At 42.6% G+C, this 12,525-nt stretch overlaps 1 protein-coding gene across 5 annotated transcripts in view; it reads left to right on the forward strand.

Moving 5' to 3' along the window:
• The window catches only part of gtdc1 (glycosyltransferase-like domain containing 1), a 302,215-nt gene that overhangs the window by 114,312 nt on the left and 175,378 nt on the right, over nt 1–12,525 (forward strand). For all 5 annotated transcript variants that reach the window (XM_078228009.1, XM_078228012.1, XM_078228007.1 and 2 more), the window contains exon 4: nt 7,482–7,655. In XM_078228009.1, the coding sequence (XP_078084135.1) occupies nt 7,482–7,655 (174 nt within the window). The remainder of the gene's footprint in view (nt 1–7,481; nt 7,656–12,525) is intronic.

A 12,525-nucleotide genomic window follows, 5' to 3' on the forward strand; every position in this document is an offset into this window, starting at 1 on the left:
GCTCTGTTCTAGCAATTACAATTGCTGTGTGTTGCCCGAGGACTATCATGCTATTCGAATGCTTGGCTGCTTTCCAGAAGCTATAATGATCTCAACAGGTGTCATAATTCGATTTGATTGAGAGCTCACATTATTAAATGAGTAGCGGTTTTTGGTGAAATATTTTGATTATGAAGGATTAAGTACTTGTAGAAATGTTAAAGTTTTTAATGGGCTTTCATGAATCAGTGTGTTTTTAATATAGTGAAGGCTGTAATAGATACTTAAACGTTGATTTTATTTCATCTCAACATGGCTCCTGAAGTCTGCCCTTTGTGGATACTGGGTGAGTTGGCACGGAGGCCAAGGGTACTGGGTGGTTTGGCCATAAGTTTACATAAGGGAACAAATCCTGACAAAAAAAATGGAGTGGAGCCCAAAGTTGGACGGATGGTTAAATATATAATTTTTCTGACAACTCTTACAACCAGATTGGTGCCAAAAGTAGTGCCTTGTGCTCCTTTGGACTGAACCGAGGGGGTTGAGAGGGGTACCCTGACCTTTAGGCAGCCAAGGTTTGCCATAAAATTTGCCCAGGCCTGTCACCTGCTGAGGACACTCCAATTTCACTGCAGAATATTAATGCAACACAGGAAACAACAGTTACAAGTGATAAACCCAACTTCATATCTGAAGCAAATGTGTGTTCTGGGCTCTCTGGTGGGAAGATCCCACTGGTCAGCGACAGCCCAGCACAAGTTGGATAGCCCCTGACTAATAAGGTGACCTATCTGTTTCACTGGCTACTGGGTAGAGTCTCTGCTCAACAAGTGGGTGTAATACTTTACACCAGGCAAATAAACAAAAAGAAAGGCAAATCTTCAGTCAGCAAGCTGAAACACTCACGCCATGTACACGTGATTAACAGATGATCCGCAGTTTCCTGATAACTCATGCAAGATAACTGTGATCAACATGGAACTTCATTGACTTGTACACCAATAAGGCATGGAAAAAAAATTAAAACTGCATGTATCAAAACTTCATTTTTTGGTCACTTTAAAATGGACTTCCGCTGAAGCACAAAATGGTTGGTGCAGGTCACTTGACTCAAGATTGGCTATCTGTTCTGGAAGGCTCAAACAGAGATTACTCGAATAAAAGAGTTCCACATACTTGCGGAATCTTGCATCCCATTGTAAGGATGCATTATAATCACAAATCTAGATAAATAGATGAACTGACTTTCCCAGCCAGGATGATCCTTAAGGGGCTTGACAGGGTAACTGCTGAGAGGGTGTTTCCTCTCATGGAAGAGTTTGGGACCAGGGGACATAGTTTCAGAATAAATGGATGCCAATTTGAGATTGAGGTGAGGCTCTTTTGTACGCTAGATTTGTTCCCAAATTTGAAGAGTGACGTGGAATCCTTTTTTGCCACTTTTGAGAAAATAGCAGACAGCTAAAATGGCCATTGGATATCTGAATTTTTTTTAATTCAAGGGCAGCTATCGGGGAGAACCCTGGAGATCTATCCCATGCTTACTCCTGAAATTATAAACAGACCAAGATTACCTTCCCCAGGTGGTCTCAGAGGCATATCGCTAGCAATTCTGGAGCACTCACAAGAAACACACCCAGACCTTTGTAGAGTCCAAATGGCTGGAGCAAATCATGTTGGACTGGTGGATCCACTCTTTAAAAATACAGTGCACCTAAAAGGGATATTGCTGGAGAAATTTAAAAACTGCTTCCCTCTCAATCTGAAAAATGCATTTGGAGGATCTGAGAGCCCTCACAGCCATGGATGCAGCCGACGCAGCATACAGCTATGACCTTACATATAGCCTGGCAACATTAGCAGAGACTTTCAAAACCACCACAAAAAACATTAGGAAGATAAGAAGGGGGCATAGATAGGAAAGGTGCACCACCCAGAAAGGAAAGTACAAATTGGGGTGTGAGAAGCCCTTTCCAAGTCTGAAAAGAGAACTCCTAGATATTGCTATGTTCCCATTAAAACAAAATTCCAGACCTGAATGCTGGAGGTTAAAAGGAAGGACAAGGCTGGCAAAGAAGAAGAGCACTCTGGGGGAGGACGACCTCACTGGGCCTGGAGGTCTGGAGTGCTTATACTTCAATGCAAGGAGCGTAGCAGGTAAGACAGACGAACTTGGGGCCTTAATGCGCATGAGGAATTTGGATGTGGTTGCGGTGACAGAGACTTGGTTGAAAGAGGGACAGGATTGGCAGCTGAATATTCCAGGGTACAAGTGTTTTAGGCGAGACAGAGGAGGGGCCAAAAGAGGTGGGGGAGTAGCGGTATTAGTTGGAGAGCATATTACAGCGGTGCAGAGGGAGGACAATTCAGAGGGGTCGTGTAACGAGTCACTCTGGGTGGAGCTTAGAAACAGGAAAGGCGCAGTCACTATGTTGGGGGTGTACTACAGGCCCCCCAACAGCCCAAGGGAAGTGGAAGAATGGATATGTCAGGAGATACTGGATAGGTGCAGGAAAAATAGGGTTGTTGTAGTGGGAGACTTCAATTTCCCTGGTATAGACTGGAAATCGCTGAGGGCAGGGACTCTGGATGGGGAGGAATTTGTAAAATGTGTACAGGAGGGTTCGTTGGAACAATATGTAGACTGCCCGACTAGAGAGAGGGCTATACTGGACCTGGTACTGGGGAATGAGCCCGGTCAGGTCTTCAAAGTTTTGGTAGGGGAACATGTGGCAAAGAGTGACCACAATTCTGTTAGCTTTAGGATAGTGATGGAAAAGGATGAGTGGTGTCCCAAGGGTAAGGTGTTGGATTGGGGGAAGGCTAACTTTAGTGGGATCAGGCAGAAATTGGCAGCTCTTGATTGGGAGAGGCTGTTTGAGGGTAAATCCACATCTGGTATGTGGCAGTCTTTTAAGGAACGGTTGTTAGGGCTACAGGACAAGCATGTGCCTGTAAAAAAGAAGGATAGGAAGGGTAGGATTAGAGAACCGTGGATAACCCGGGAAATTGAGGGACTGGTCAAAAAGAAAAGAGAGGCGTATGTTAGGTCCAAGCAGCTAAAAACGGAGGGAGCTCTGGAGGAGTACAAAGAAAGTAGGAAAGTACTCAAACGGGGAATTAGAAGAGCAAAAAGGGGTCACGAAATGTTCTTGGCAGACAGGATTAAGGAGAATCCCAAGGCATTTTATTCATACGTTAGGAACAAAAGGGTTGTCAGGAAAAAATCGGACCTCTCAGGGACAAAAGTGGGGACTTATGCTTGGAGCCCAAAGAAGTAGGGGAGATCCTAAATGAATACTTTGCGTCGGTATTCACAAAGGAGAGGGATGTGTTGACTGGGAGTGTCTCGGAGGGGAGTGTTGAACCGTTGGAGAAAATCTCCATTACAAAGGAGGAAGTGTTAGGTTTGTTAGAGAATATAAAGACTGACAAATCCCCAGGGCCTGATGGAATCTATCCAAGGCTGCTCAGGGAGACGAGAGGTGAAATCGTTGGGCCTCAGACGCAAATCTTTGTCTCGTCACTGGACGCAGGTGAGGTCCCAGAGGATTGGAGGATAGCTAATGTGGTCCCGTTATTTAAGAAGGGTAGGAAGGATAACCCGGGTAATTATAGGCCGGTGAGCTTGACGTCCGTGGTGGGGAAGTTGTTGGAGAAGATTCTTAGAGATAGGATGTATGCGCATTTAGAAAGGAATAAACTCATTAACGATAGTCAGCATGGTTTTGTGAGAGGGAGGTCATGCCTCACTAACCTGGTGGTGTTTTTTGAAGAAGTGACCAGAATGGTTGACGAAGGAAGGGCCGTGGATGTTGTCTATATGGACTTTAGTAAAGCGTTTGACAAAGTCCCTCATGGTAGGCTAGTGAAAAAGGTTGGATCTCATGGGATAAAGGGGGAGGTGGCTAGATGGGTGGAGAACTGGCTTGGTCATAGAAGACAGAGGGTGGTAGTGGAAGGGTCTTTTTCCGGCTGGAGGCCTGTGACTAGTGGTGTTCCGCAGGGCTCTGTATTGGGACCTCTGCTGTTTGTGATTTATATAAATGATCTGGAAGAAGGAGTAACTGGGGTGATCAGTAAGTTTGCGGACGACACAAAACTGGCAGGACTTGCAGATAGTGAGGAACATTGTCAGAGGCTACAGAAGGATATAGATAGGCTGGAAATTTGGGCAAAGAAATGGCAGATGGAGTTCAATCCTGATAAATGCGAAGTGATGCATTTTGGTGGGAATAATGTAGGGAGGAGCTACACGATAAATGGAAGAACCATAAAGGGTGTAGAGACGCAGAGGGACCTGGGTGTGCAAGTCCACAGATCTTTGAAGGTGACGTCACAGGTGGAGAAGGTGGTGAAGAAGGCATATGGCATGCGTGCCTTTATAGGACGGGGCATAGAGTATAAAAGTTGGGGTCTGATGTTGCAGATGTATAGAACGTTGGTTCGGCCGCATTTGGAATACTGCGTCCAGTTCTGGTCGCCACACTACCAGAAGGACGTGGAGGCTTTGGAGAGAGTACAGAGGAGGTTTACCAGGATGTTGCCTGGTATGGAGGGGCTTGGTTATGAGGAGAGATTGGGGAAACTGGGGTTGTTCTCCTTGGAAAGACGGAGGATGAGGGGAGACTTAATAGAGGTGTATAAAATTATGAAAGGCATAGATAGGGTGAACGGTGGGAAGCTTTTCCCCGGGTCGGTGGTGACGTTCACGAGGGGTCATAGGTTCAAGGTGAAGGGGGGGAGGTTTAACACAGATATCAGAAGGACATATTTTACACAGAGCGTCGTGGGGGCCTGGAATGTGTTGCCGGGCAAGGTGGTGGAGGCGGACACACTGGGAACGTTTAAGACTTATCTAGACAGCTATATGAACGGAGTGGGAATGGAGGGATACAAAAGAGTGGTCTAGTTTGGACCAGGGAGCAGCGCGGGCTAATTGTTCTTTGTTTCTCGTTTCAAGGCTTCATTCTATGATCATCTTGCTGGTGCCAGTACAGAGCGAGACTGCGGATAGTTGGGAACCTGTCTCAGGGGCAGGGAATTCAGATGGTGTTCGTAAAGCAGAAGTGGAAATGAATAGGGTTGGGAAGCATTTTCTGATCAGGGCCAGTGTGATCTCCTGGACTCGTTTCGATCGCCACAGGGGGTCGGAGAGGAATTTCCCAGATTTTTTTTTTCCCCATATTGGCCCTGGGGTTTTCACTCTGGGTTTTCGCCTCTCCCTGGAGATCACATGGTCTGGAATGGGGGGGTGGGGGTGAGTTAATAGGTTGTGATGAACAAAGCATCGTAGCTGTGAGGGACAGCTCGGTGGATAGGATATTAGGATGTAGATAGGCTGGAAAATTGGGCGGGGATCCTGGATTCAGGATTCAATCTTGGACCGGGGAGCGGCGCGGGCTTGGAGGGCCGAAGGGCCTGTTCCTGTGCTGTATTGTTCTTTGTTCTTTGTTGAAGGTCCTTGGGTCTTATAAAACTGCGTAAGAGTAGCCCTGAGAAGAATGCCCCAGTAGATAGTGTGGAAGAGCAGGCAGGGACCCTCGCTGCAGCCCCTCTGAGGGTATGGACCTATTTGTGGCCAAGCCAGACAAACTTTTACAGATCTTTCAGTGTTTTGTCCTCCCGGGGACACTGTCCCCGTACCTGTCCCAGAATGTGAGCAAGTTCATTGCACTATCTACTCAGCCATTGTGGGAAAAGTATTTACTCAACTTGCCTTTGCCAGACTAGATCTTGGCCAAACACTTCAATCCCAAATCTCAGTCCAGTAGCTGTAAGAAAAATGCTGTGAACAAAGGAGACCACTATTTATCACCATCATGATCTTACCAAAATCATTGGAAAGATAAGAAGAGAGATTAGATAGGAAAGCTGCGCCATCCGGAAAGGAAAGTACAAATGAGGATGTGAGCAGCCCTCAAGCCCAAAAAGAGATGATCTAGATATTGGTATTAGATATTGCACCCAGAAAGGAATTCAACCTAGTAAGCAGAGGCAATGTAGTTAAGCTTCTGGAGAAATTTGTTTGTCTGCTGAAGCGACTCACTGTAACTTGCTCTTTCCATGGCAACATGACAGGTAAGGGCAACTATGAAGTCACAATATTGGAACCCTTTGAGATCTGCAATGAGGTCAAAGGGTCCTGTTTGAACAGGATTATGTTCTAGCATCAGCACTCTTTGGTATGTTCTTCGCTTAGCTGCTGTCATATGCCTTAAGAGGGTGTCTGTTTACATATCAGAACTGACAGAAGGCTGTTCAGCCTTGCCACCCTGTGATCCAAGACAAAGGTGCACCAAATCCTCATCAGAGTGTTGCACTATGTTGATGGTACCGCACTGACATTCCACACTGAGGAATACCTGCCGCAGCAGATGAATGGACACTCTCACACCTGTAAAGAGTTTGGTTTGACCATCAACATCAGGAAGACAAGTATCATGTTCCAAGATGTTGCCATACTGCCATTTATCAGCACTGATGCTGAGGTTGTTGATCGTTTCTCATCGAGGCTCCACAATCACTAGCAATTTGTCACTTGAAATCATCATATGCATCAGAATAACTGCAGCAATTATGTCCAACCTAAGAGTGTGTGGAATAATAGCAATTTGATGGAGAATTCCAAATAGCAAGTCTACAAAGCCTGCGCACTCATCTACAGTAGTGAGACCTGGACAACATATGTGAAGCAGCAGAAGAGGTTGAACTTATTCCAATTTCGGTGTTTCAGATATATTCTGGGCATCTTTTGGTGGGACAAGGTCAAGGTCACCAACTCGGAGGTCCAAGTATAAATTACAGTAAAATCAAAAATAATTTTAAATACTGGTCAAAGGGAACGGTTTTATATCAGTTGTTTCCTGAGCTTCCACGCCAAAGAGTTGGGTAAGCAGTAAGTTTAATCAGTGAGCAACAGCTAGTAAAGATAGTGTCTGACATTTTATTCAGACATAAGACGAGTGAGGGGTATGAATAATTTGAGAAATTGTATCTATGAATAATTTGAGAAATTGTATCTGTGGAACAGAACCATTGCTCAGATACTAAGATGTCTGTATGTTAGCAGACTGTAAGATTGCTGATCTTGTAGACACAATCTCCAGGAACAATCCTGGTCTGGGTAAAATTGTACAAGTGAACTGCAAGCAGAACTCTGTTCTAGTTCAGTGTCCAGCTGATCTCTGCCAAAGTGTGTTGAGAATGTCTCCAAACCATAGTTGGATTGCTTACAGCAGTCTGTCTGACCAAAGCATCTTGGAAATTCTTATGTTTTCAAAGTAAAGTCTTGTGTAGTTTCGGGGTTGAAGGCCTTTATATGCATTTGTGGAAACCACAGCGGTACGTAAATATGAGTGACTTGGATATTAACAATCAACAATGAATGTTTGATCAGTGTCTCAAGACAATATTTTCTATTACAAATTGGGCCAGAAGTCTAGTCTCGAGCAAGATCGAAAATGTTTATTTTTTAAGCAGCCTGATTTCTCTCTTTTCAGCTTGGTGGCTGATGTGGTCGTGTTCAATTCAGCATTTAATATGGAATCATTCCTCACATCCATTGGCTCTTTCATGAAGCTAATTCCTGATCATCGACCCAAAGAACTTGAGAAACACATTAGGCCCAAGTGCCAAGTGCTGTATTTTCCAATCAAGTTTCCTGACATTACCAGGTCAGTAACTGATATTTAAAGTTCACTAAAGAGCTAACATGAGTAGAGTGATTTTTTTTGTTGGCTTTCAGTGTTTCCTTGCATTTGTTCATGTGTGATAGTTTGCTCTGCCCAAAACAGGAACCCATCCAGCGTAAGTAAGTTAATTTGGTTAATAATAAGGTTATTAGTGAACCATTGCAAAATCCTACAGCCCTTTTCAAAGTTGCAATGTATTTTGGAGAAGCATTTTTTTTGAGCTGTGACTTGGAAGAGCATTTTGCCATATTGGGCAAAAATATAATTCATTAGCAAATATATTTTTTGCATATAAAGAACAACACTCAAACATTTATTTGGTTTGCAGTCTATTCTTGTGTTGCCTGAAGCACCTTATCCTTACAGCATGTTATTTGAAATCTAGTATTGCAGATAAGCCTTGCTTGACATGAGGAGAATGTTTTCTTAGAAACTAATAACAGAGTGTGTCAAATTCGTGAAAAGAGAATAACATCATTGATGGTTGAATGTCGAGGTGTCTGGCCCTTGTCCGAATTTGGTTATATTGTAAAATTGTACTATTTTCCCACCTGATATAATTTACTTGGTGGTGAGAACTTTTCTTTGATAGCTTACACTGCTAGTGCTGCAAGTAATTTTAAGATATTTCCTTGTCGTGCTGTTATTATTGGGTCTGCAGTCAGCGAAGGGGCAGAGTTGCAACATTTTTTTAAAATGAAAAGATTTCTGGCTACCTTCTAATCTGTCTTGTCTCGCTGGAATTTTCCTTTTCTTTAAACAGAGACAGCATAATAATATTGTAATCAAATAAGAACTTGGGATCAGCCGCAACTGTGACACTGATTGATAACTGGTGCAAAATCTGAATTAAACTATTGATGCACAAAAAAATGATAGTCCCCCCCTTCCCCTGAAAATATGCAGAATGAGAAGGGAGTATATAATGTTTCACAAATGACATTATGATTGACCGCATTAATATTCAATTTTTTCCTTTATAGGTACAAAAACATTAAATGCTCATTCTAACGGTCTATCATTTGTCACCATCAATACAATAAAGATTATAATGGAAGCTTACTTTCAACTCACTTTCTTATTCCATGCGTGAGCACGGCATGCTATTTAAACTGCATTTGTGATAACAGTATAGAAGAGCTCATTTATCTCACTGTGAACAGTAAAGTATTATTAGCCCAGTTTGTTTTAGTAATTATAAGCTGCTTAAGTCATTACTGTTCAGTAATGGAATTATTTGATTGTACATATCAAAACTGAGATTGTGGTACATTTGCATATTTTCTATTATCTAATGACATTCATCTACACCTGCAGAAACATTCCACATATAAGGTGACATCGGTCAAAATGAGAGTTTTCTTTCCAAAATGAGAGCTTTTTTATTTTAATCAGTTCATTTAGCTTTCTTGGTGTTGATATCTGTGTAAAAGAGATTTGACATTGAAATAATTCAATCAAAGATGAATATTCGGCTCAAGAATTGTATGAATAAAAAAAGTTATCATGCCAGATGTTTAAAGCACTTGTGTTTAAAATGAAAAGCATCCTTGAGGTCTGTAAACCCACTGAATATCATCACCGGATAAGATGTGAGATGGGTCAGGGTTATTGCTGATCAGCCTAGAATGTGGCTCCCCAGAGGTGCGAGATGAGACTGTTATTGTGGGTGTCATGTGCTGTCCTTGCAACTTTGTACATTAGAAAGCAGTTCCAGCCTACTTTACCACTCAACTGAAATCTTTCTGACAATTTCCAGATTGAGCATAAATACCCTGAACATCATGCTGGCAAATTTGGAAGCCCCAATTAACGTATTTTCTTTATGTCTTGATCTTAATTGCAACTAATAATATTGAAATTAATATGTCCGGAAAGACCAAAGTACAACTAACTTCCAAAATTATAATTGTATTCATTATATAGATGATTTGTTGTGTTAATTTTCATATTAAGGTAACGTTAGTTTCTGTTGTCTTTGCTGATAGGGAATGTTGTATTTTCCCCTTCCCATGTGCGTGATTAAGTTTATAATGGTAACAGTTCGGTATTGTGGAATTAACATATCCTACTGGGAATGCGTCAGACAAAAACCTCGTAGATAAAGGGAGTAGACAGCTTGGATAAATGGATCCTTTTTGGGTTGGCAAGATGTAACTTGTGGAATGCCACAGGGATCAGTGCTTGGGCCCCAGCTATTTACAATCTACATCAATGATTTGGACAAAGGGGCTGAATATGGTAGTTAAATTTGCTAAAGGCACTGAAGTAGGAAAGTAAGTTGTCAGTTGGACTCTGCAAAGGGATAACAGGTTAAGTGAATGGGCAAGAATTTAGCAGATGGAGTATATTGTGGGAAAATGTGAACTTTTGACTTTGGCAGAAAGAATAGAAAAGCAGTATATTATTTGAATGGCAAGAGACTACAGAACTCTACTGTACAGCGGGATCTGGGTGTCCTAGTGCATCAATCACATGCAGATGCAGCAAATGATTGGGAAGACAACTGGAATGTTGGTGTTTATTGCAAGGGGAATCAAGTATAAAAGTGGGGTCGTTTATCTGTGGAATTCTCTTCTCAATAATTTTTTGACAGACAAGGGAGTCAAGGGCTATGGGGGATGGACCGGAAAGTACTTAGCAACCTGGTATTTGGTTGTCTCTGAATTACAGATAATTAATGTTACTAATTTGATACCTAAAGTTGCAAGAAATGTCAGAAATTCTGAACCGTGGATCCATAAAATTATTCTATCTTAGGCTTATCCCAGAAAGTGGCTATTTATTCTGTATAGTTGTACACGGAGCCTATAGCATATTCTTTTTAAAAATGTGAATCTACACATAGGATGGGAGTGTTGCTGCTAGCATCTATTGTCCTTCCCTAATTTGCTTCGGAAGGTGGTGAACCACTGTCTTGAACCACTGCAATCCATGTGGTGTAGGTACATCCATGGTGCTGTTAGGGAAGGAGTTCCAGGTTTTTGACCCAGTGACAGTGAAGAAACAATGATACAATTCCAAGTCAGGATAGTCTGTGACTTGAAAAGGAACTTGCTGGTAGTGTGTTCTCATGTGTTTGCTGCTCTTGTCCTACTAGATAGTAGAGATTGTGGGCTTGGAAAGTTCTGTTGAATGAGTCTTGGCAAGTTGCTGCAGTGCATCTTGTAGATGGGATATATTGCTGCTGCTGCATGTCAGTGCTGGAGGGAGTGAATGCTTAAGGTGTTAAATAAGTTGATGAGTGGGCTGCTTTGCTCTTGATTGTGGTAAGCTTCTTGATTGTGGCAAGCTCCTTGAGTGTTGTTGGAGCTGCATTCATCCAGGCATATGGAAAGTATTCCATAACAGTAATGATTTGTGCCTTATAGATGGTGGGCAGGCTTTGGGGATTGAGGAGATGGGTTATTCACAACAGAATTTCTACTCTTAACCTGTTCTTATAGCCACAATATTCAGATAGCCAGTATAATTAAGTTTCTTGATGACGGTAATCTCCAGAGTGTTGACGGTGGGGGATTCAGTCATGGTGGTGATGATGGTTACAGTGGCACAGCGGCTAGCACTGCTGCTTGACAGCGCCACAAACCTGGGTTCGATTCCCTGCTTGCGTCACTGTCTGTGCAAAGTCTGCATGTTCTCTTTGTGTCTGCATGGGTTTCCTCCGGGTGCTCCAGTTTCCTCCCACAGTCCAAAATACATGCTAAATTCTCGCTCAGTATACCTGAACAGGTACTGGAATGTGGCAACTAGGGGACTTTCACAGTAACTTCATTGCAGTGTTAATGTAAGTCTACTTGTGACACTAATGAAATAATAATAAATATTGCCTGGCACCTGTATGTTGTGATTGTTACTTGTCACTTCTCAGCCTGCATGTTGTCCAGATCTTGCTGTATGCGGGTATAAACTGCTTCTATATATGAGGAGTTGGGACTGAACGCTCTACAATTATCAGTGATCATCCCCATTTCTGATCCCTGTAATGGAGGAAGATCATTGATGAAGGAGCTGAAGATGGTTGGGCCTAGGGCTCTGTCCTCAGAAACTACTATAGCAATGTCACAGGGCTGAGATGAATAGTCCCCAACAATCACAGCCATCTTTTTTAGTGTTAGTTATGACTGCAAACTGTGGAAAGATTTACCTTTGATTCCCATTGACAATAATTTTCCTGGGATTCCTTGATGCTTTGGTGTCGAGGGCTGTCACTCTCACCTCACCTAAGGAATTCAGCTCTTTTGTCCATGTTTGGACCAAGGCTGGAATCAGGTCTGGAGTTGAGTGGCCTGAGCGGAACCCAAAGTGAGCATTGGTGAATTGAGTAAATGCTGCATAATAACACTTAGTGACACCATCCATCACTTTGCTGATGATTGAAGATAGACTGATGGAGCAATAATTGGTCGGATTGGTAAATATCCTACTCATTACTGAGCAATTTTCTACATAAGATACCAGCGTTGTAGCTATTCTGATAGGGCATAGCCAGATCTGGAATGGAAGCCCTCAGTACCACAATTGGCATGTTATCAGGGCTTGTTGTCTTAGTTGTATCCAGTGTGTTCAGCTGTTTCTTGAAATCATGTAGAATGAATCGAATTTGCTGAAGACTGGTGTATGTGATGTTGGGGACCTCAGGAGGAGGCCGAGATGGATCATTGACTTGACGCTCCTGGCTGGAGATGGTTGCAAATGTTTCAGCTTTGTCTTATGTACTGACTCATTGACTTTATTGATTTGATTGGTGTGCAAAGAATGGTTGAGACAGTGCAACACAGAAACAAAAGTTATCTGACATTGAAGTATTATAGTACTTGTGATGCCATTAGTTTGAGATATTTTTCATGGT

The sequence above is a fragment of the Mustelus asterias genome, chromosome 14 (genome assembly GCF_964213995.1).
Source record: "Mustelus asterias chromosome 14, sMusAst1.hap1.1, whole genome shotgun sequence".
Classification (NCBI taxonomy): domain Eukaryota; kingdom Metazoa; phylum Chordata; class Chondrichthyes; order Carcharhiniformes; family Triakidae; genus Mustelus; species Mustelus asterias.